This window comes from Oncorhynchus keta, chromosome 18 (genome assembly GCF_023373465.1).
Source record: "Oncorhynchus keta strain PuntledgeMale-10-30-2019 chromosome 18, Oket_V2, whole genome shotgun sequence".
In the NCBI taxonomy this organism is placed as follows: domain Eukaryota; kingdom Metazoa; phylum Chordata; class Actinopteri; order Salmoniformes; family Salmonidae; genus Oncorhynchus; species Oncorhynchus keta.
This window is the reverse complement of record NC_068438.1, coordinates 12512651-12532067: the sequence shown is the minus strand read 5'-3', so window position 1 is coordinate 12532067 and position 19417 is coordinate 12512651. Positions and strand designations below refer to the sequence as shown.

At 45.2% G+C, this 19417-nt stretch overlaps 3 protein-coding genes across 4 annotated transcripts; 2 read left to right on the top strand and 1 right to left on the bottom strand.

Moving 5' to 3' along the window:
- Positions 1-1580: 1580 nt before the first annotated feature.
- On the bottom strand, positions 1581-5671 carry LOC118397281 (serine--tRNA ligase, mitochondrial-like). 2 transcript variants are annotated; one of them, XM_035791889.2, is made up of 8 exons: positions 5449-5671; positions 4681-4803; positions 4427-4474; positions 4094-4202; positions 3893-3938; positions 3698-3785; positions 3471-3580; positions 1581-3165 (listed from the first exon to the last, which is right to left on the bottom strand). In XM_035791889.2, the coding sequence occupies exons 3-8, from the start codon at positions 4460-4462 to the stop codon at positions 3111-3113; spliced, it is 444 nt and encodes a 147-aa protein (XP_035647782.1). In that variant the 5' UTR covers positions 4463-4474; positions 4681-4803; positions 5449-5671; the 3' UTR covers positions 1581-3110. The 2 variants fall into 2 exon arrangements, with proteins under 2 accessions (XP_035647782.1, XP_035647783.1); XM_035791890.2 differs by having other exon boundaries at positions 1581-3132.
- Positions 5672-5731: 60 nt separating this feature from the next.
- Positions 5732-9633, top strand: LOC118397280 (kelch-like protein 12). The gene is made up of 5 exons (XM_035791888.2): positions 5732-6371; positions 6638-6791; positions 6894-6972; positions 7168-7395; positions 7572-9633. The coding sequence occupies exons 2-5, from the start codon at positions 6638-6640 to the stop codon at positions 9046-9048; spliced, it is 1938 nt and encodes a 645-aa protein (XP_035647781.1). The 5' UTR covers positions 5732-6371; the 3' UTR covers positions 9049-9633.
- Positions 9634-10007: 374 nt separating this feature from the next.
- On the top strand, positions 10008-18995 carry LOC118397279 (sodium/glucose cotransporter 2). The gene is made up of 15 exons (XM_035791887.2): positions 10008-11032; positions 11243-11314; positions 11615-11719; positions 11864-11923; positions 12019-12123; positions 12503-12608; positions 14201-14281; positions 16090-16319; positions 16581-16716; positions 16926-17033; positions 17162-17312; positions 17463-17631; positions 17941-18156; positions 18343-18478; positions 18657-18995. The coding sequence occupies exons 1-15, from the start codon at positions 10922-10924 to the stop codon at positions 18872-18874; spliced, it is 2004 nt and encodes a 667-aa protein (XP_035647780.1). The 5' UTR covers positions 10008-10921; the 3' UTR covers positions 18875-18995.
- The last annotated feature ends 422 nt before the right edge of the window (positions 18996-19417 follow it).

Here is a 19417-nt window from a genome sequence, read left to right as displayed (position 1 = left end):
TACTGCACTGCATTGAATGAATGAGGTTGGTTATCATGCTGTACTACATTTTGTTGTACATTGTTTACAGTTCCTATGCTGAACACATACTGTGTTTGAATTCTGTACAGAGTGGAAAGGCAAAGACATCATGGAGGACGAGGACGCTTGTTTACAGATGTAAAAGAGACTGCAATTATAAATATGGTTTTGGCCAACAATGTAATTGAGATTTGAGAAATAAGAGAGCATATCTTGAATAATGACACCATATTTACCAACATCAATGCTGTCAGCCTGTCGACCATACAACGCATCCTCCAACGGCACCACCGAGTGACGATGAAACAACTTTACAAGGTGCCATTTGAGAGAAACTCTGACAGAGTCAAGAATATGCGACATGACTTTGTAGAGGTATGTATGCAACACTACTTCCAGTACCTCAGACATACCATATTTCCTCATCTGTATATTCTTTTGTCTTTTACAGAGAGTATTGGAGCTGGATGCCCATGAAATTCGCCATGAATTTATTTATGTGGATGAGGTTGGCTTCAACCTCACCAAAACCAGGCACCGCGGAAGAAATGTAATAGGACAGAGGGCAATTACCAATGTCCCTGGACAGCGTGGGGATAATATAACTATGTGTGCTGCCATCACTCAAAACGGGGTCCTCCATCACAATGCCACACTGGGTCCGTACACTATGCTCACTTTTTTGGATGCAATTTACACAATGCTTGTCCCTGATCCAGATCAGGAGCCTGCTAGATTTGTGGTTTTATGGGCCAATATTAGTTTTCACCAGGCTGTTCTGGTCCAAAACTGGTTTGCCATCCATCCACAATGTTGTATAGTTTTGTACCTACCCCCATATTCACCTTTTCTAAATCCCATAGAGGAATTCTTCTCAGCCTGGTGATGGAAAGTATATGATTGCCAATCCTATGCCCGCATGCCGCTTCTCCAGGCAATGGAGGACGCATGTGGGGACATAGAGGTTGCCTCTGTCCAAGGTTGGATAAGCCATGCTAGGAGATACTTCCCTCGATGTTTGGCAAGAGAAAACGTATCATGTGATGTGGACAAAGTATTGTGGCCAGACCCAGGCCGGAGAAGAGATGAAGCGTAGCTTAGCACTGGTGACTGCCCCCCGGGACCCCACACACACAATTGTGTTCTTTACTGTATTCTAAAGAATATACTTTTGTTGTATGCTACTGTATACAACAGTAATGTTTGGCCTAATAAATATTTTCTGTTTCTACATTGCATTGGTGTTTACAGTGTACTTGTTACCCCTCTCAGCAGATTACTTTCACTGTAGAATATTGTATTGAAATGTAGATATACGCCTATGAAAGACCAAAGAGCTTCAGATTTAGAACAACAGTGTTTACATGGTATATCCAAAAATGTACTATTATGAAAGTAGTGTTTGCCATTTGATGCAAATGCTTCATTCTGACATGTGTTTATGTCATTTTGAATGCAGTGTTACATTTTGAAGGAGATGCGAGGCATTTTGCATGTGCAGTTTTGAAAATTGTGTGTAGAGATTTGAAAAAAAGGAGACAGTTTTGAAAACGTGTGTAAGCAGTTGGAAAAAACTGTAAGTAAGCAATAAATGGTAAATGCAATTTTCGTATATACGGGTTCAATGTGTCACCACGCAGGGTTAACAGAGAACTAACTAGAAGTAAATATACAGCTGTTCTTATACTGTGATAGACGTAGTTCCAACTCGTCTGTTGGCCTATCACAGTAGAGGCTGATCGTGGTTTAGACTTGCTCAGCCTATCGTAGGCGCTCAGGCTGGTCCCCGCCTCTTGATGCTTCTTGGAGTCCTCCCTCCATCGATGTATAGATTCTTACTGTTCTGGTATCACACTCTAGTTGCTGCAACTACTCCGTTCCTGTTATCTTGTCATTGTGTTATTCTTGTCATTGTGTTACTGTATTTCTCCACGTCAGTTAAACCTCGTGATGAGCCTCCCCTCCCTGTACCCGCCTATCTATAGTTTTGCAACATACAGTAGTCACACCACGTTGCTCAGTTCTTGTCACACACACACACACACACACACACACACAAAGCAGCTGTTATCTACAGTTTTGCAACATACAGCAGTCACACCATGTTGCTCAGTTCTTGACACACACACACACACACACACACACACACACACACACACACACACACACACAAAGCAGCTGCTGTTCAAACAATTCAATCTTACGTAATATGGTAGCGGGTTATAGAGCATAGACATAAATCCTCACACTAGCAAGCCGAAGAACACCATCCCAACGTGAAGCACGGGGGTGGCAGCATCATATTGTGGGGGTGCTTTGCTGCAGGAGGGACTGGTGCCCTTCACAAAATAGATGGCACCATGAGGAAGGGAAATTATGTGGCTATATTGAAGCAACAGCTCAAGACATCAGTCAGGAAGTTAAAGCTTGGTCGCAAATGGGTCTTCCAAATGGACAATGACCCTAAGCATTCTTCCAAAGTGGTGGCAAAAGAGTTTAAGGACAACAAAGTCAAGGTATTGGAGTGGCCATCACAAAGCCCTGACCTCAATCCTATAGAACATTTGTGGGCAGAACTGAAAAAGTGTGTGCGAGCAAGGAGGCCTACAAACCTGACTCAGTTACACCAGCTCTGTTAGGAGGAAATGGGCCAAAATTCACCCAACTTATTGTGGGAAGCTTGTGGAAGGCTACCTGAAACGTTTGACCCAAGTTAAACAATTTACAGGCAATGCTACCAAATACTAATAGAGTATGTCAACTTCTGACCCACTGGGAATGTGATGAAAGAAATAAAAGCTGAAATAAAATCATTCTGCTATTATTCTGACATTTCACATTCTTAAAATAAAATGGTGATCCTAACTTACCTAAAACAGGCAATTTTGACTAGGATTAAATGTCAGGAACTGTGAAAAATTGAGTTTAAATGTATTTGTGTAAGGTGTATGTAAACTTCCGACTTCAACTGTAGATGGAAAGGCTTCAGTTGTTCTGTTGATGTAAGAGTGTTGGTGCATGATGTCATCTGGGCTTTGGGACAGGGCGGGGCATGCGATTGGGCTGGTTCGGTCCGATGTATTTCAAAATCACCTCCATCCCCGGACAGGGCTGCGAGGCACAAGGCACACACACTGTCCCTTTCTGAAAATGGACATGTGAAAAATCTGCCGTTTCCAGCTACAACAGTCATTTACAACATTAACAATGTCTACACTGTATTTCTGATCAATTTGATGTCATTTTAAATAAAAATAAAAAATGCTTTTCTTTCAAAAACGAGGACATTTCTAAGTGACCCCAAACTTTTGAACAGTAGTGTATATGTAAATATATGGCTATGATGTGTACAAATGTCAAAATACACTGTACAGTGCAACTCAAAGCATAAGCTATGCATCTATCCAGCCACATTGAGTGTATGCAGAGAGCCAGAGAGGAGCACTGACCTATAGTGGAGCTCCAGGGAGGAGATCTCCTTCTGCAGGGACAGGAACTCCTCCGGCATCTGAGAGCTCTCCTCCCCAGTCTCATCTGCAGTCACAACAAACATCTCCACCTGGACAGACACAAGCAGAGGATGAGGACACAAGGGTACTTTAACACCACACATCAAATACGGTGGACGACTTGGTCCTTGGTTGATTCTAAAATATTTGGCTTTGTTTCCCGTTACCTTGTTGAAGTGATGTACTCTGTAAAGGCCCCAAGTCTCTCTGCCTGTGTCCGTCTCAGCCCTGTAACATGGGCTACTGCACACAGGCCTACAATGGGAAAATCGGACCATTCATCTCTAATAAAAACACATATACACTTGTATGTTACACTGGGTTGTCAGCAAATCAAACCGAATACACAGAAAGTGCCTCACATGACAGGAAGGTCCTTCCAGTTAACAGCATGGTCCATAAAATAACCTAGAAGAGAAAAGGAAACTTTGTTGATACAGCAACAACTGCACACTAGTATATCGCTGCTAGTCATTCTGGTTTTTCCATGGCATGTCCATTCCCACCCACACAGGTGACCTTACCCCACAACCTCCCCATCGTAGCCTAACTCATGGCCTCACCTGCTACGCCCATCTCCCCCGTGCCAGCCAGGTTGAGGTCATGGAAGCAGGTGGGGTCCAGAGAGTACACCTGAGACCTGTGGGCATGAGGCTGGATTTCACAACCCTCCTGTATGTATGAGTGAGGAAGATTGAGAGAGAGCCAGAGAAGGAAAGAGAAAAAGAAAGAGAGAACGTGTCAGTTTGGAGAAATGTTACTTGTGAAAACTGGCTCAAAACTAGGTACACACATCTCTGAATGCCTCACTCTCTTTTTCCAGTTTGAATATTGTTATGCATGCATGTCTGCCGTGCATACTGTAGTGTAAATGAAGGATAGAGTCAGATACTCACAAATACAGCCCCCTTCAGCATGTCTGGCACAACCATTGGTATAAACCCCTGAGAGAGAAGGAAAAAAACAGATTTGCTTTCAAAGTAGGGAGACATTTATTCATCACTGCTACAGTTGTTATGATGTATATAGTGCTGTTTCAATTCTGTGTTTTTTATGACCATTTTCATTATTTTATTTCACATAGTCCTGCATGTTGGTATTCAAAAATGTCTCCTTATAGTTAAAGGTCTAGTAAGGTGTGTATTCTCACCACATTGGGGTGTGTGGTGTTGGGCAGCCTCAGGGCTCAGCCATAGTGTTCTCGGGGGTAAAGCTGGCTCAGCCGGTGGCGGATCTCCCGATCGTCCTTCGTAGCCTCCTTGAACTCAGGAATCTGAAGAAGATAATGGTTTACTTACTCCACAAGGGTATTCTTTCTATTCAGCCTTGATGTTAAGTGAAAATACCATAAGGTCACAGCAGGCAAGACAGAACATACAGTACATTAGCTAGGGCTTTCTTGTTATTCTGATCCTGTGAAGAGAAGGAAAATGCTGATCACAATAAGCCCACAAAATAATATCTCATCATAACATGAAAACAATGTTTCGAGGCACAGTTATTGGCATCATTGTCAATATATCAACTGACCACAAGAGCCCGAACTCTGTGATTATCACTTTCTTCTGCTCCTCCAGCTGTGAGATTTCCTCAAGCACCACCTCAAGTTGCTGCCAAACACACACTTGCAACACACACTTGCATCAGAAACACACCACTGACGTAGGCCTATAGAGACCAGGCAATGTGATTGATACAAATGCAGCAGCCTACACTGCCACATCCAGGGAGGCTGTATTCATATGAATGTACTTCAAATGACAGACAGAGCATATGAAAGCACAGAGGCAATCTCTCTTGCACATCAAAGACATTTCAATGACTTGATGGTCAAGAGAGCATGCAAAGCGCATGTAACTAGGCTGCATCTACAGTATTCAACATGGTGTGGTGAGATGGGATATACAGAAACGCTTACAATCTCCCTGACATCTTCTCCCCGTAGATCCCCTTTCCGAGTCTCCACATTGGCAATGACTTTGTCACTTTCCTCGCGGACATGTTCGTACAGACAACTTCGCATCTCATGTGTGGAGCGGCTGGGGGTAAATACTTTCGTTCCCTGCCTTGTAAAGCGTCTTGAAATCGGTTTTAAGACGTTCTATGTGCAAAGCCGGGTAACCATGCCAATGCAAGTCGCCATGTTTCAATGCGGAAGTAGGTTGGTAAATAGAGGCGGAACTAAATGAGACAGCCAATGAAATGACGGGACCTGAAAATTAAATGAGCAAAATCTGTAACAAATGTATTGTTTAGAAAGTAGAATATCGCATATCGCATAAATTTGCTTTAGTTATCAAATAAGGCGCACGAGTCCAAAACAAAACGTCACATCCGTGAACCGGTTCAAAGGCTAGCCAATGAGACTAGCTGAACTATTGCATTGCGGTAATGCAGTTGGGACAGGGGGAAAAGTGAATTGTGCGGCCGACAATAGTCAGGCAGGTCCTGGGACAATACAACCAGTTTTTCATATTTTTAACAACTGTAATGCGTTTGAGTTGTTTGTATTTCTTGCCATGATTTACTGATTCCCCGGATAAGACAGAAAGGGGTGCTTTGGCTGCATTCAGCAGTTGCTAACTAACGTTAGCTAGCCGCAGCTGGTTCTGAGAACCATGAGCCGTGCTGCACCCCACACTGGAGGCCGTACTCATTCAGACCAGGACAGGCGGATCGGAGGGTGGGACACACGGATGGCAACTGTCAGCTTCCCTTCTTGACTGACTACAGACAATCGGGCTTAAAGGTGAAGCTACTAACTGTCTGGCCCCTGGTGACATACACACAATCGGAGCCCAGGACAGGACCACCAAGTAGGGTAGTCTCCCTTTAATCAAGGTAAAGTCAACAACATTGTTGTCATTTTGTGTCACTATTCCTGAATGTACCCTGTTGATTTTCTCAATAAGAAAGAGGACTTGGGAATGTTGCCTTTGAGAGCTAATTACTCTTAAATAGATTACTAAGATCGAACTACATCAAATCATAATTATAACTGACCACCATCTTGTGTATCTGGCTCCTTGAGACAGAAATAATGTGTTTTGTTGTTAAAGATTCCTGATATTCCCATGTATATTATGTCAACGCTTGACTATCTTCAGATGAGTGCAGTCCGTGGAGGAACGAATACCTGGCGGCCACAGCCCTGGCAGGATGGGGACAGTGGGGGCGGGGAGCCCCTCTCGGACAGCGACTCCGAAGAAGAGGACTTTCCCGACGACAGCACCACTCCTTTAGGAGACTACGTCACACATGGTCCGGTGGAATGGGAACATCCAAATGAATGCATCACTCATGTGCTGCCTATATCATAAGTCTCTTTCTATCTCCTCACTCTTTACTTCTTCTCTCCGTCAGGGTTGAAGCAGCTACTGGATGCTCAGCAGCTGTGTGACGTCACTCTGTTAGTGGAGGGGAAGAGGTTTATGTGTCACAGGTAGGGTCAATGATCTTCTCTCAATTCTAGTGTACCATAGACATCCAGACAGTGCATGTTGCTACACACAAAGGAATATGTGACACATACTCAGATGCCTGCTGCCGTTTCAGTACTCCAGTGTCCTGCAGTTCATTGTAGTTACACCCTATCTCACCCTTATGTGAATGACGTCGTGCTTCTGCCTCTCTTCAGAGTCCTCTTGGCAGCCGTCAGCCCGTATTTCCGTGCCATGTTCACTAGCCCGTTGGTGGAGTCCCGTCTCACTGAGATCCGATTGGAGGAGGTGACGCCTTCAGTCATGGAGACTGTCATCCAGTTCGTCTACACTGGGGAGGCAGGACTCTGCTTGGACACGGCCGAAGACCTGTTTGTGGCGGCCAATCGGCTTCAAGTAATGCCCCTGCAGGACCTGTGCTCTAGGTAACTATATAGTCCGTGCTGCCTGACACAGATAGGTTGTCTTTTCCCCGGTCCAGAATGCTGCTGATACTCTTAAGCCTGTGCAGTTCAGTAACTGACAGAGTTTTGATAGCATTTTTAAAAGCCATCTTTTATTGTCTGGTTTTCCATCCTCAAACATCTGTGTGTGTCCATAGGTTCCTGTTTGAACACCTGTCTGTGGACAACTGCCTGGGTATGTACTCTCTGGCCCGCTCCCACCACGACCAGCTGCTCCTGAGGGCCTCTCTGAGGCTGGTGGCCCAGCACTTCCCCCGCGTGGCCCGCCAAAAGGACTTCCTCCTGTTGGACCCAGGCACCCTGGGCAGCCTGCTGGGATCTGACCGCCTGGGCGTAGACTCTGAGGCAGAGGTGTACGACGCGGCACGCCGCTGGGCCGAGCACCGGCCCCTGGACCGTTACAGCCACATGCCGGCCCTGCTCCACCACCTCCGCCCCGGCCTGCTGTCCCTGGAGGAGAGCCGGCGGCTGAGCCAGGAGCTGGGCTCTGCGGCAGCCGGGGAGGGCCTGGGAGGCCCACTGAGGCCCCGGGAAGGCATGTTCGAGAAGAAGATTGTGTGTGTGGACCTGAAGCCGCGGGAGGACGAGTCGCTGAACGAGAGGGACTTCACTGTGGACTGCTTCGACCCACGTACAGGGAAATGGGAGAAGCTGGCTGCCCTGGGCTCTCTGCTGTGCCCAGGTTGCACGGCCATCGGGGGGCGGCTGTTCGTAGCGGGGGGCATCCTGCGGGGGGGCACGGTGTCCACGGAGGTCCATGAGTATGACTCTGTGTTGGATCGCTGGCAGGAGCGGTTGCCCATGGTGCAGCCCCGGGCCATGCTGGGTCTGCTGGGCTGTGGGGAGTCACTCTACGCCCTGGGGGGCTGCAACAGAGGAGCCATGCTGGACTCCTGTGAGATCCTGGACCTGGCCACTCTTCAGTGGGGCCCTGGGCCCCGTCTGCCCCTGCCGCTGCGCTCCTTTGCCTGTGCCGCCCTGCGCGGCCGCATTTACCTTCTGGGCGGCACCACGCTGGAGCAGAACCGGGCTGTGGTGCACGCTGGCGTGCTAATCTATCACACCCTGACTGACTCATGGACCCGTGTGGGACTGGACTCTGGCGCCACCTGCCTGGCAGGAGGGGTGGCGGTGCGGGGAGGGGTCTGTGCCATCGGAGGCTACATGAGGGACGCCACAAAGTTTATAGATGGAAACTACACCCATCTGGAACCTCTGGACGCCACAGGGCGGGTGCTGTTCTTCAGGGAGGGCCGGGGCTCAGGGGTAGAGCGGGAGGTGACTGGGGCGGTGGTGGCAGAGAGGAGCGGGGGGAGCGACCGAGCCCCTAGTCCGGTGGTTTTCCCAGGGCTGCCGAGGCGGATCGCTGCCGGAGGCGTGGCCAGGTGGAAACGCAGGATATACGTGCTGGGCGGGGAGAACGGCTCTCGTTTCTATGACAGTGTGTACTGTTGGAAGCCTGGCTGGCGCAGCTGGGTCCAGAGACGGGAGAAACTACCCGGAGACACGGGGGGAGTCAGCCAGTTCGGCTGTACCACCCTCAAGTTCCCCAAGAAACACATCCTGTCCCGACTGAGACTGGCTCGGGAGGACCGCAATCCTGATGATGACTAGCCACAGCAGGACTAATGAGCTGTGGCTAAGACCAGCATTCATGGGGTTTCAATAATGAAATGAAATGTTATTAATTTTTAACACTTGAGACAGTGGGGGGGAAGGGACTCGCGTCTGAATGTAACCACCGTTTGCCACAAAAATGCTCAAGTCCTTCTCAAAAATGATTTGAATGCATTTAAATGGTTTGAAAATTGTTTGCCTGTTGAACACACATCCTCAGCCTTTGCCAATTTATAGGCCTATGCAGCCGTTAAATTCCCATGTTGTGAATGTTTGGCAGGGTTTACATTTGTTTATTGAAATTTGATGAGGTGTTTTCATTTTTTATTTATTTTCTATCCCAAACTTCCTGAAATTCACCAAAGGATCCCACTTTCGTGTAACTTTAGTCTTTCACTATTCAGTGATTCCAGGGTCCCATGTTCATTAGGCACCAAACAGAATAAAATGAGCTGAAACAGGGAAGGACTACCTACCTGGACTTGTCCAATGACCTATACATTCATTTTTGGTTTGCGTTGCAACATGTTTTGTAATTTTTATTTTTATTTTTTTTCTCTAATAAACATGACCTAGATTTTAGTCACTTGTTATTTTTGGTCAGTTTCTCTTCATCGCTATTCACCCTAACACTCCTTCAATCAGATCGTGTTATCATCAGACAGGATAGTGTGGTTTTGTAATCACTATTGCACCCAAGTCTCCACACTCAAACAACTGTGTAATCCATGCTAGAATTTTAAATATTAAGATCTTAATACAATTCATTTCTGAAAATTCTGTTTTTTTTTTGGTTCAGATTACAGACCACATAATTAGATTTAATTTCCAGATGTATGGGTTACTTACTTACCACAAGCAGGCAGATCCTGCAGAATACCTGACACCTTTTGGTTTTTAGATGGGCAAGTTTATTTGGGATTTTAGTTGAGCACGTCCCTTTGCTCCATAGAGCTGTGTGAAGAGTGCAAATGTGTTAGGGAGTGAACGTTGGATTATGGAATGTAACAACAAGGGATCCCCCCAATACCTCATACCCCTTAAGAAAAACACCACCTCACTCATGTAATCTGATTTATGTTTTTGAACTGAAAGACAAATTGATAATTTGATGGCAGTTATTCTATCAAATGATTAAAGGACATATTTGCTTAAGATTTCTGGGATTATTCTCCTGTTTTACAATGTTCCTCTCTGGGCTACGACAACAGGTCCATCGGTCCGTTTGTCATTCTGTCATTTTGTGTATGTTACTAAAAAGAGAAGAAATCATTAACCCAAGTCACATTTAGAATGGACGGTCTCCTAGTCACTCATGCAGACATCTCGTAGTCTCGCTCAACACATTTACAGCAGGGTCTTTGTAGTTGTGTAGCCTTTGGTCAGAGACCAATATGACAGCGGATTTAGTCTTTGTTCTTGCTTTAGGCACATTTTGGGTCACGGTAAACCAAATGTTAACACCTGTAACAATTGAATTAAGTTACCAATATAATAATTTTCACATGGAAGAGAAAATCAATTTTTTTCGACATGTTTACGATAGAAGGTTGGACTGAACTAATGGAGCTTTAATTTTTTTTACTAGAACTAAACCATGTGTATAAGTGAAGAGGCCTGCGTTAATTATTACTGTCATTAATAAACTCCTTGAGTCAGTCTCTTTTCCTGTTGACCAAAGGTCTTACTGACCATCCACTCTGACTATTCTCTCCTCTCCTTCACCTGGCATTTCTCTTATCGAACGTTAGGGAGTGAGCCCTCTATTTAATAGACACTCGTATTATCATTATCCTTTCAGTCTTGGACTGATACCCTTTGGTTTGACATTATTAGGCCCGTTGACGCCGTTCTTCAGTTTTGTTGAGAAATGGAGAACCACACGTCTGAGACCACACCGGCGACGAAGACCATTAATAATCTAGCTGATATCTTGGTCATAATTGGCTACTTCATTCTGGTCATTGGCGTAGGCGTCTGGGTTAGTAGTTACACCTATCTGGATATCTGTCTGTAGCCTACATAGTTGTAAGTTATACATGATTATTTCCATGTATAATTTATCATAATGATGTTATGTCATATTAGGTCATATTCCACTTATTCACATGTACAATAGAGTAGAGGTAAACCATGTCATGAGGTAAACCATCGCCTAGGGCTTACATCCAGTGAATGTCCTGTCTTCCAGTCTATGTTCCGGACCAACCGTGGAACTGTGGGAGGCTACTTTTTGGCAGGACGGACCATGACATGGTGGCCAGTGAGTTCAACTTGACCTTTAACCCCTTTGACAACTCTTGTATTTTAACTAACCCTTTGGGTCTCTTCTTCTGCTAGTTTTAGCTTCCAGTCACCTTTCCTGTCTTGCCCAGTCCCATTGTATACAATACAGCCTGTATGTGTGTTCAAGGACAATTCCACTCAAAAACTGTATTTTGGTATTTGTTTAATTACTCCACTGTTGACACAGACACAGATTTTCCAGAAGCAAAGTGTCACATGCCACATCATGAGGATGTGTTTCTCCTTGAACAGTTCTCCCCTGTGTCTCTCTCTCCAGGTTGGAGCATCACTGTTTGCCAGTAATATTGGTAGTGGTCACTTTGTGGGCCTTGCTGGTACCGGAGCAGCCAGTGGAATTGCTGTGGGGGGTTTTGAGTGGAATGTAAGTATAATTTGCCCCCTTAAAATAAGTTATCACATGTTATTACAGAGTTTTGAGTACAATACACAGTGACAATACCTTGTAATATGTGCTGATCAGGAAATTGAGATTCCTCTGAAATTGGAGCCCTCTTTCTCTACCCAGGCATTGTTTATCGTGCTCCTATTGGGCTGGCTGTTTGTCCCCGTTTACCTCACAGCGGGGGTAAGTTACACAAGACCATTATATGCCAGCTAACATGGCATACTGCAGAGATTTGTGTCCATTTGTCTGAAATTTCTGCATTTCCCGTTGCTTAGGTAATTACAATGCCTCAGTACCTGAAGAAGAGGTTTGGGGGAACCAGGATCAGTCTGTACCTCTCCGTCATTTCTCTGTTCCTCTACATCTTCACCAAAATCTCTGTGAGTCTAGGACAGGGCTCCCCAACCCTGTTCGTGGAGAGCTACCGTCCTGTAGGTTTTTGCTCCAACCCTAATCTAGCACAACTGATTCTAATGATTAGCTGGTTGATAAACTGAATCAGGTTAGTTACAACTGGGGTTGGAGCGAAAACCCAAAGGAGGGTAGCTCTCCAGAAACAAGGTTGGAGAGCCCTGGTCTAGGACAGCACTATGGGGCACTGTTTGTAACATGCTATGAACGTCCCCCACAGTCCTTTATCATGACATTTTCTTCAATATTGATTGTATCTGTGGTATTGCTAAGACTCCTGTATGTTTTATTGAGGTATAAACATACCCGTGGACCAGTCTGACTGTCTCCTCATCTCTCTCTCTCCAGGTGGACATGTTCTCTGGGGCTGTGTTCATACAGCAGGCTCTAGGCTGGAACATCTATGTGGCTGTGATAGCCCTCCTCTCCATCACAGCTCTGTACACAGTCACAGGTAACATCTGTTTGATCAAATTATGCACAAAATGCTTTCATTACATTAAATTACATTGAGGTTTGGACAGGACATATTTTAAGCAAATAGGGCAGGAAAATACATTGAGATGGAACCTTTATTTAACTAGGCAAGTCAGTTAAGAACAAATTCTTATTTTCAATGACGGCCTAGGAACAGTGGGTTAACTACCTGTTCAGGGGCAGAACGACAGATTTGTACCTTGTCAGCTCGGGGATTTGGACTAGTAACCTTTCAGTTACTAGTCCAACCTCTAATCACTAGGCTACCCTGCCGCCCCAGATAAATAGTGATTATATAAGCATTAAAATGATTAGTGAAAAGAAACAAGTTGCAGTTCTTAGGGATAGTAAATTACTGTAAATAATGTATTCCACACTATGCAACATATATTAAATGATTGATGTGACTGATTTTAAGGTTAACCCATGTTATTGTTAGATAAAATACAGTGGACTCTAGAAGGGAGAGATTTCATTAGTACAGAAAGCATATGATATAGTTAGCATTCGTTTTGGCTTCATTTGAATACTAGAAGATTTTTATTCAAATAGTATAAAGTGGACAGGGATATATGACATCTGTGGTGATTCAGGATCATTGATAGGATCAAGATAACCTTAATCAACCTATGTAAGGACTTTAGAAATTGCCACCATAGACATGTTTTTTCCCCCAAAAATCCATGAGTTCAGATAAAGCCAAACAGTGAGACACTTTGTTAATAAAGAGCTACAGACAGATAGGAAAAAGATAGGAAAAAGTGCAGACAGAGGAGCCCTTCCCGCACTGCTGAGACCTTGAAGGTTTGAGAGCAGAGAGGAGAAGGGGGCCAGGAAATAAGCAAGATAGGGGTGACACCGAAATAGTAGCATTGACTGTCTGTGAAATAAGAAAGGAGAGAAAGGGTCACTGTTTAAATAGATAAATATATCTACATTTAAGAACATACAAAGCAGCACAGATAACTCTTAAAGTAGATAAGACACTTGACAGTGAATTGATACAGGATAGACATGAATGGACGCCCAAGGGAGAATTGGACATGTGGAGAATGAAAGGAGAAGAATAGGCTGTCCGCGATTAAAGGGCATGTTTGGAAAAGATGACCCATAGGGAAAAAACAGGGCCTCAGGTATTTTGTCTGTTACTCTCAACCCAAAGAGGGTGTAGGGTCATCTAGAGGTGAATAGATAATCATTGTATTGTGTGTGTGTATCCTAGAGGAGTGTTTCCCAACTCCGAGTTTGGGAAACACTGTCCTAGATGACCTCAGTGGTTTGTTCATTAACTGGGTTATTGTTGTCTTGTCACCTTACCTCTATACACATTTACCTCTATCACTCCAGTATCCCTGTACATGTAAAGATGGTATTGGAACGTATGCTTACTTATTTACGTTATTGTGCATTTCATATTTCTTATTCTACTTTCTTGTGTTTTTTTTCTAGTAATACCATGTTATTGATCATTGCATTGTTGTGTTTTGAGTTGTCAAGAAAGGCATTTCCCTGTACTAGACAAACTTTCAAACTTTTGAAACTTTCAAACGTATTAATCTGTGTCGCTAGGGGGCCTAGCTGCTCTGATGTACACAGACACCGTCCAGACGTTTGTCATCATCGCTGGCGCCTTCAGCCTCACAGGTTTCGGTAAGTTCAGAGTCCTGTGTCCAGAGTGCCACACATTCCATCTTGTTGACTCCACTTGTTACTCAACACATGACGGAGTAACAAGAAATGGAGAAGCTTCTTTATCGGTGCTTAAATGTCCTTTTTGTTTATGCATTCATGTGTATATACAGAGCATTCTGAAAGTATCAGACCCCTTGACTTTGTCCACATTTTGTGACGTTACAGCCTTTTTCTAAAATGGATTAAATAGTTTCCCCCCATTTACATAAGTATTCAGACCCTTTCCTCAGTACTTTGTTGAAGCACATTTGACAGCGAATACAGCCGTGAGTCTTCGTGGGTATGACGCTACAAGCTTGGCACACCTTTATTTTGGGGAGTTTCTCCCATTCTTCTCTGCAGATCCTCTCGAGCTCTGTCAGGTTGGATGGGGAGCGTCGCTGCACAGCTATTTTCAGGTCTCTCCAGAGATGTTCGATCAGGTTCAAGTCCGGGCTCTGGCTGGACAGTCCGAGACCTGTCCCAAAGCCACTCCTGCATTGTCTTGGCTGTGTGCTTAGGGTTGTTGTCTTGTTGGAAGTTGAACCTCCACCCCAGTCTGAGGTCCTAAGTGCTCTGGAACAGGTTTTCATCAAGGATCCGTTTGTAGTTTGTTCGTTCATCTTTCACTTGATCCTGACTAGTCTCCCAGTCCCTGCTGCTGAAAAACATCCCCACAGCATAATGCTGTTACCACCACGCTTCACCATAGGGATGGTGCCAGGTTTACTCCAGACATGATGCTTGGCATTCCGGCCAAAGAGTTCAATCTTGGCTTTATCAGACCAGAGAATCTTGTTTCTCATGGTCTGAGAGTCCTTTAGGTGCCTTTTGGCAAACAGCGAGCTGTCATGTGCCTTTTACTGAGGATTGGCTCAGGTTCTTGGGGACCTTCAATGCTGCAAAAATGTTTTAGCACAGTTCCCCAGATCTGTGCCTCGACACAATCCTGTCTCGGAACTCTACGGACAATTCCATCGACCTCATGGCTTGGTTTATGCACTGTCAACTGTGAGACATTATATAGACCGATGTGTGCCTTTCCAAATTATGTCCAATCAATTGAATTTACCACAGGTGGACTCGTCAAGTTGTAGACACATCTCAAGGATGATCAATGGAAACAGGATGCACCTGAGCTTAATTTCGAGTCTCGTAGCAAAGGGTCTGAATACTTATGTAACTAAGGTATTTCTGTTTTTATTTAATACATTTGCAAAAATGTTTTCGCTTTGTCATTATGGGGTATTGTGTGCAGATTGATGAGGAAAATATTTGATTTAATTAATTTTAGAATAAGGATGTAACTTTACAAAATGTGGAAAAGGGGAAAGGTTCTGAATACTTTCTGAATGCACCGTGTACTAACTGATACCAATGATGTTCAGATGATGTCATGTATTATGGGTACTGTACCTACAAATTAAATTACTGAATTTAGTGTCTCAAAACACTATTTCAGTGGTCCACAATGTGACTTTTAAAATGTGTATTTTGTATTGTCATCTATTGTATCATTGTGAAGTGACACTTTAATAAATGTTTCTAACTCATGACTCAACTGGTTATGTTCAATTAGCTGCCATGTCTAGTGAATCTGTGCACCACTCAGTCACTCCTTCATCCAACCTCCCTCTCTCATCCACACCCACCTTTAGTAAACCACTTCCTTGACCCAGCCTCACTGTAGACCCACTATAGACCTCCCAGTCCACTCCTCTTGACCTCTGCTCCCTATGTGACATTGTGTGTGTGTGTCCCTCTTCCTTTCTCATCCTTTTCCTCAGCCTTTTTTGAGGTGGGGGGCTACAATGCCCTGCTGGAGAAGTACAAGTTAGCACTGCCCTCCACGTACCAGTCCCTGGAGCCCCAGCGCTACAACATCTCCCCCCAGTGCTTCACCCCCCGAGACGATGCCTTCCAGCTGCTCAGGGACCCCGTGACCGGGGACCTGCCCTGGCCGGGGGTCCTCTTTGGCATCGCCATCGTGGGTGGCTGGTATTGGTGCACCGACCAAGTAAATAAGCTCATAGGAACACAGTGGATGGAATTCATATGTGGGTTTATTTCATAGTGCATTTAGTGTAGATGACCCATTCAAAACTGCACATTGCTGACTGCATCTAATTTGACATAATGCTGATGTCCCCTCTGCTCATTCTGTTGCTATGGTGAGAGATACTTAAATTTGATGGATGTGAAACAACATGGATCAGATGGGAAGATTAAATCGTTGGTTGAGTTGATCTGGTATCTTCCCCCATGTCTGTGTGTATAGGTGATCGTGCAGCGCTGCCTGGCGGCACGCAGTCTGACCCATGTAAAGGCGGGCTGCATCATGTGTGGATACCTGAAACTGCTCCCCATGTTCCTTATGGTGTTCCCCGGAATGATCAGCCGCGTGCTCTTCCCAAGTGAGTTCCCAAAAATATGCCATCATAGGATTGACACAGAGTTGAGTGGAGAGTTTCATGAACAGGGAAACTAGCACGCAGCAAAGGACTCTGTAAAAGACAGTTTGCTATACCTCTTTTACCCTGAATATGTGTGTGTGGTGTTCCCTCTCTTTTCCTCCTGTCATTATGGGCTCCATGGTAACAGCCTGTCTTCTCTCTGTTGACAGATGAGGTGGGTTGTGTGGTGCCAGAGGTGTGTAAGCAGGTGTGTGGGACGGAGGTGGGCTGCTCCAACATCGCCTACCCCAAACTGGTGGTCTCTGTCATGCCCAATGGTGAGAAGTCTCTTTCCTCTGCTGAACTAGTCGCTCAGATCTGGGTGACACTTTTACCGTATTACATTTCTTTTTTTTTTTACACACACAATTTGTCTCTCTCCCCCGTCACCTCTCCTCTCCTCCAGGTCTGAGGGGCCTGATGCTGGCGGTCATGCTGGCGGCCCTGATGAGCTCTCTGGCTTCCATCTTCAACAGCAGCAGCACCCTGTTCACCATGGACATCTGGACCCGCTTCAGACCGCAGGCCAGAGAGAGCGAGCTCATGGTCGTTGGCAGGTCTGGGCCTTTTTTCACTTGGTTTACATAGAAAAACTTGGTTTAGGTAGAAAAGTTCAGCTGTCCCAGACCATTAGCTGGAGTAGGTCAATATAACATATGTTCCAATAAAAATGTCTGCCTCTCACTGACTCCGTCTCTCCCTCTCAGAGTGTGGGTCCTCGTCATCGTAGCCGTCAGTATCTGCTGGATCCCTGTGGTCCAGGCGGCCCAGAGCGGTCAGCTGTTTGACTACATCCAATCAGTGACCAGCTACCTGGCCCCGCCTATCGCCTCAGTCTTCTTCCTGGCTGTGTTTGTGAAGAGGGTCAATGAGCAGGTGAGGTCAGAGGGTGTGTTGTGTTCTAGTCACATTGTTGAGAGAGACATAGGGAAAGCATTGGCAATGTAACCTATGAATGTGAGAGAGACATCTGGGCCCGTATTCACAAGGCATCTCAAGGTAGGACTGCCGATCTAGGATCAGCCCCCCCCCCCCGTTCATATAACCTTATTCATTATGATCTGAAATGCCAAACTGATTCTACATCAGCACTCTTACACTGAGACTCTTTGTGGATACAGACATATACCACTGGATGAACATTTCCTTCTGTTTACTTTGGTACTACATTTTTATTTCTTTCAGGGGGCTTTTTGGGGCCTGATGGGGGGCCTAGCTATGGGGCTGTGCCGTATGGTGCCAGAGTTTTGGTTTGGCTCAGGCAGCTGCCTGTTCCCCTCAGACTGCCCCACTCTGGTGTGTGGGGTCCATTACCTCTACTTCGCTGTGCTGCTCTTCTTCTGCACCTCCATCCTGGTGCTGCTTGTCAGCTACTGTACACCGGCCATAGACAACATACATGTGAGTGCTCGTAGGCAGAACAGACAGTGTGCCTCAACATTCTGTTTTATCAAATGCCTGCATCCATTAGATATTAATGCAAGGGGAATTTACTATAAACTCAAGAGATGAATAAACCTATGGTAGTATGCATCTACCCATGTAATGCCCTGTGAGTGATTTCTGATAGAACTGCTCTTCTCCTAGCTCCACCGTCTTGTGTTCAGCCTCCGCCACTCCAAGGAAGAGAGGGATGACCTTGACTGGAAGCAGGAAGTGAAGGGGAGGATAGCACGCAGGGAGGCAGAGGAGAAAAGCAGAGACAAGTCTGAAGACAGCCCAGGTATGAGAGAACATACTTCCACTACAGTCGTACAGATCAAAGCCATGATGCGTTGTTGGTGAATTGGGACTGACTGATCTACGATTAGTTTATTTATTATGTGAGGGGATTTGTAGATTGTCTTGACGCACCTGCAATGTCTAACAAGCCCATCATCTTGTGTTATTTCCTTTGTTAGTGGATGCTGAAGAACCCAAATCAGGCATCTGTCGTCTCATTGGCTGGTTCTGTGGCGTCAGTGGCGCTCAGGTCCCAGAGCTCACAGAGGAGGAGGTTACCGAGGCATCCAAAGAGCTGCCTGACATCAGTGAGAAGCCCTTCTGGAAGCATGTTGTTGATGCTAATGCCCTGGTTATGATGGCCGTGGCAGTCTTCCTCTGGGGTTACTATGCATGAGGGGGCTAGTGACCATTGATGAAGTGCACTTTCGGTCATTCTCACACTTTGTTTAATTCAGAATCTAGTATGTCATTCAATGGACACACATCTTTTCATGAAAAATAAAGTAGTTCTGTGTAGCCCCTTTCTTGTAATATCATCATTATGAAATTGGGTATAACAAATAATCCACTCTCCTGTGCTAAACCTGGACATTAGCACACATCTCTCCCCTCTAGTGGCCATTGCATATATCTAGAGTCATGTGGAGGACAAATGGTTTCCAAATCATTTCTAATCAATAAATAAGCAAAAGTAAATCAATACATGTTCAATAACCCCTACACCAGGGGTGGGCAATTTCAGTCCCCCGGGGCCTGATTGGTGTAAGTTTTGCCCCAGCTAACACACCTGACTCCAATAATCACCTAATCATGATCTTCAGTTTAGAATGCAATTTGATTAAATCAGCTGTGTTTGCTAGAGATGGAGAAAAATAGGAACAATAATCTGGCCCCTGAGGACTGTTTTCCACCCTGTAGCAACTTTTCTATCAAAATA

What these genes read in the sequence shown, in the direction of transcription:
- LOC118397280 (XM_035791888.2), top strand. Translation starts at nt 6,638, where the DNA reads ATGAGTGCAGTCCGTGGAGGAACGAATACCTGGCGGCCACAGCCCTGG. An exon ending in AGGAGACTACGTCACACATG is followed by an intron (nt 6,792 to 6,893) that starts GTCCGGTGGAAT and finishes TCTCTCCGTCAG; the next exon opens with GGTTGAAGCAGCTACTGGAT. An exon ending in CTGCAGGACCTGTGCTCTAG is followed by an intron (nt 7,396 to 7,571) that starts GTAACTATATAG and finishes GTGTGTCCATAG; the next exon opens with GTTCCTGTTTGAACACCTGT.
- LOC118397279 (XM_035791887.2), top strand. Translation starts at nt 10,922, where the DNA reads ATGGAGAACCACACGTCTGAGACCACACCGGCGACGAAGACCATTAAT. An exon ending in CAGCCGCGTGCTCTTCCCAA is followed by an intron (nt 16,717 to 16,925) that starts GTGAGTTCCCAA and finishes CTCTGTTGACAG; the next exon opens with ATGAGGTGGGTTGTGTGGTG. An exon ending in CGGCCATAGACAACATACAT is followed by an intron (nt 18,157 to 18,342) that starts GTGAGTGCTCGT and finishes CTCTTCTCCTAG; the next exon opens with CTCCACCGTCTTGTGTTCAG.
- LOC118397281 (XM_035791889.2), bottom strand. Translation starts at nt 4,462, where the DNA reads ATGGTTGTGCCAGACATGCTGAAGGGGGCTGTATTT. An exon ending in GGGGGAGATGGGCGTAGCAG is followed by an intron (nt 3,939 to 4,093) that starts GTGAGGCCATGA and finishes TTTCTCTTCTAG; the next exon opens with GTTATTTTATGGACCATGCT. An exon ending in TGGAAGGACCTTCCTGTCAT is followed by an intron (nt 3,786 to 3,892) that starts GTGAGGCACTTT and finishes TTCCCATTGTAG; the next exon opens with GCCTGTGTGCAGTAGCCCAT.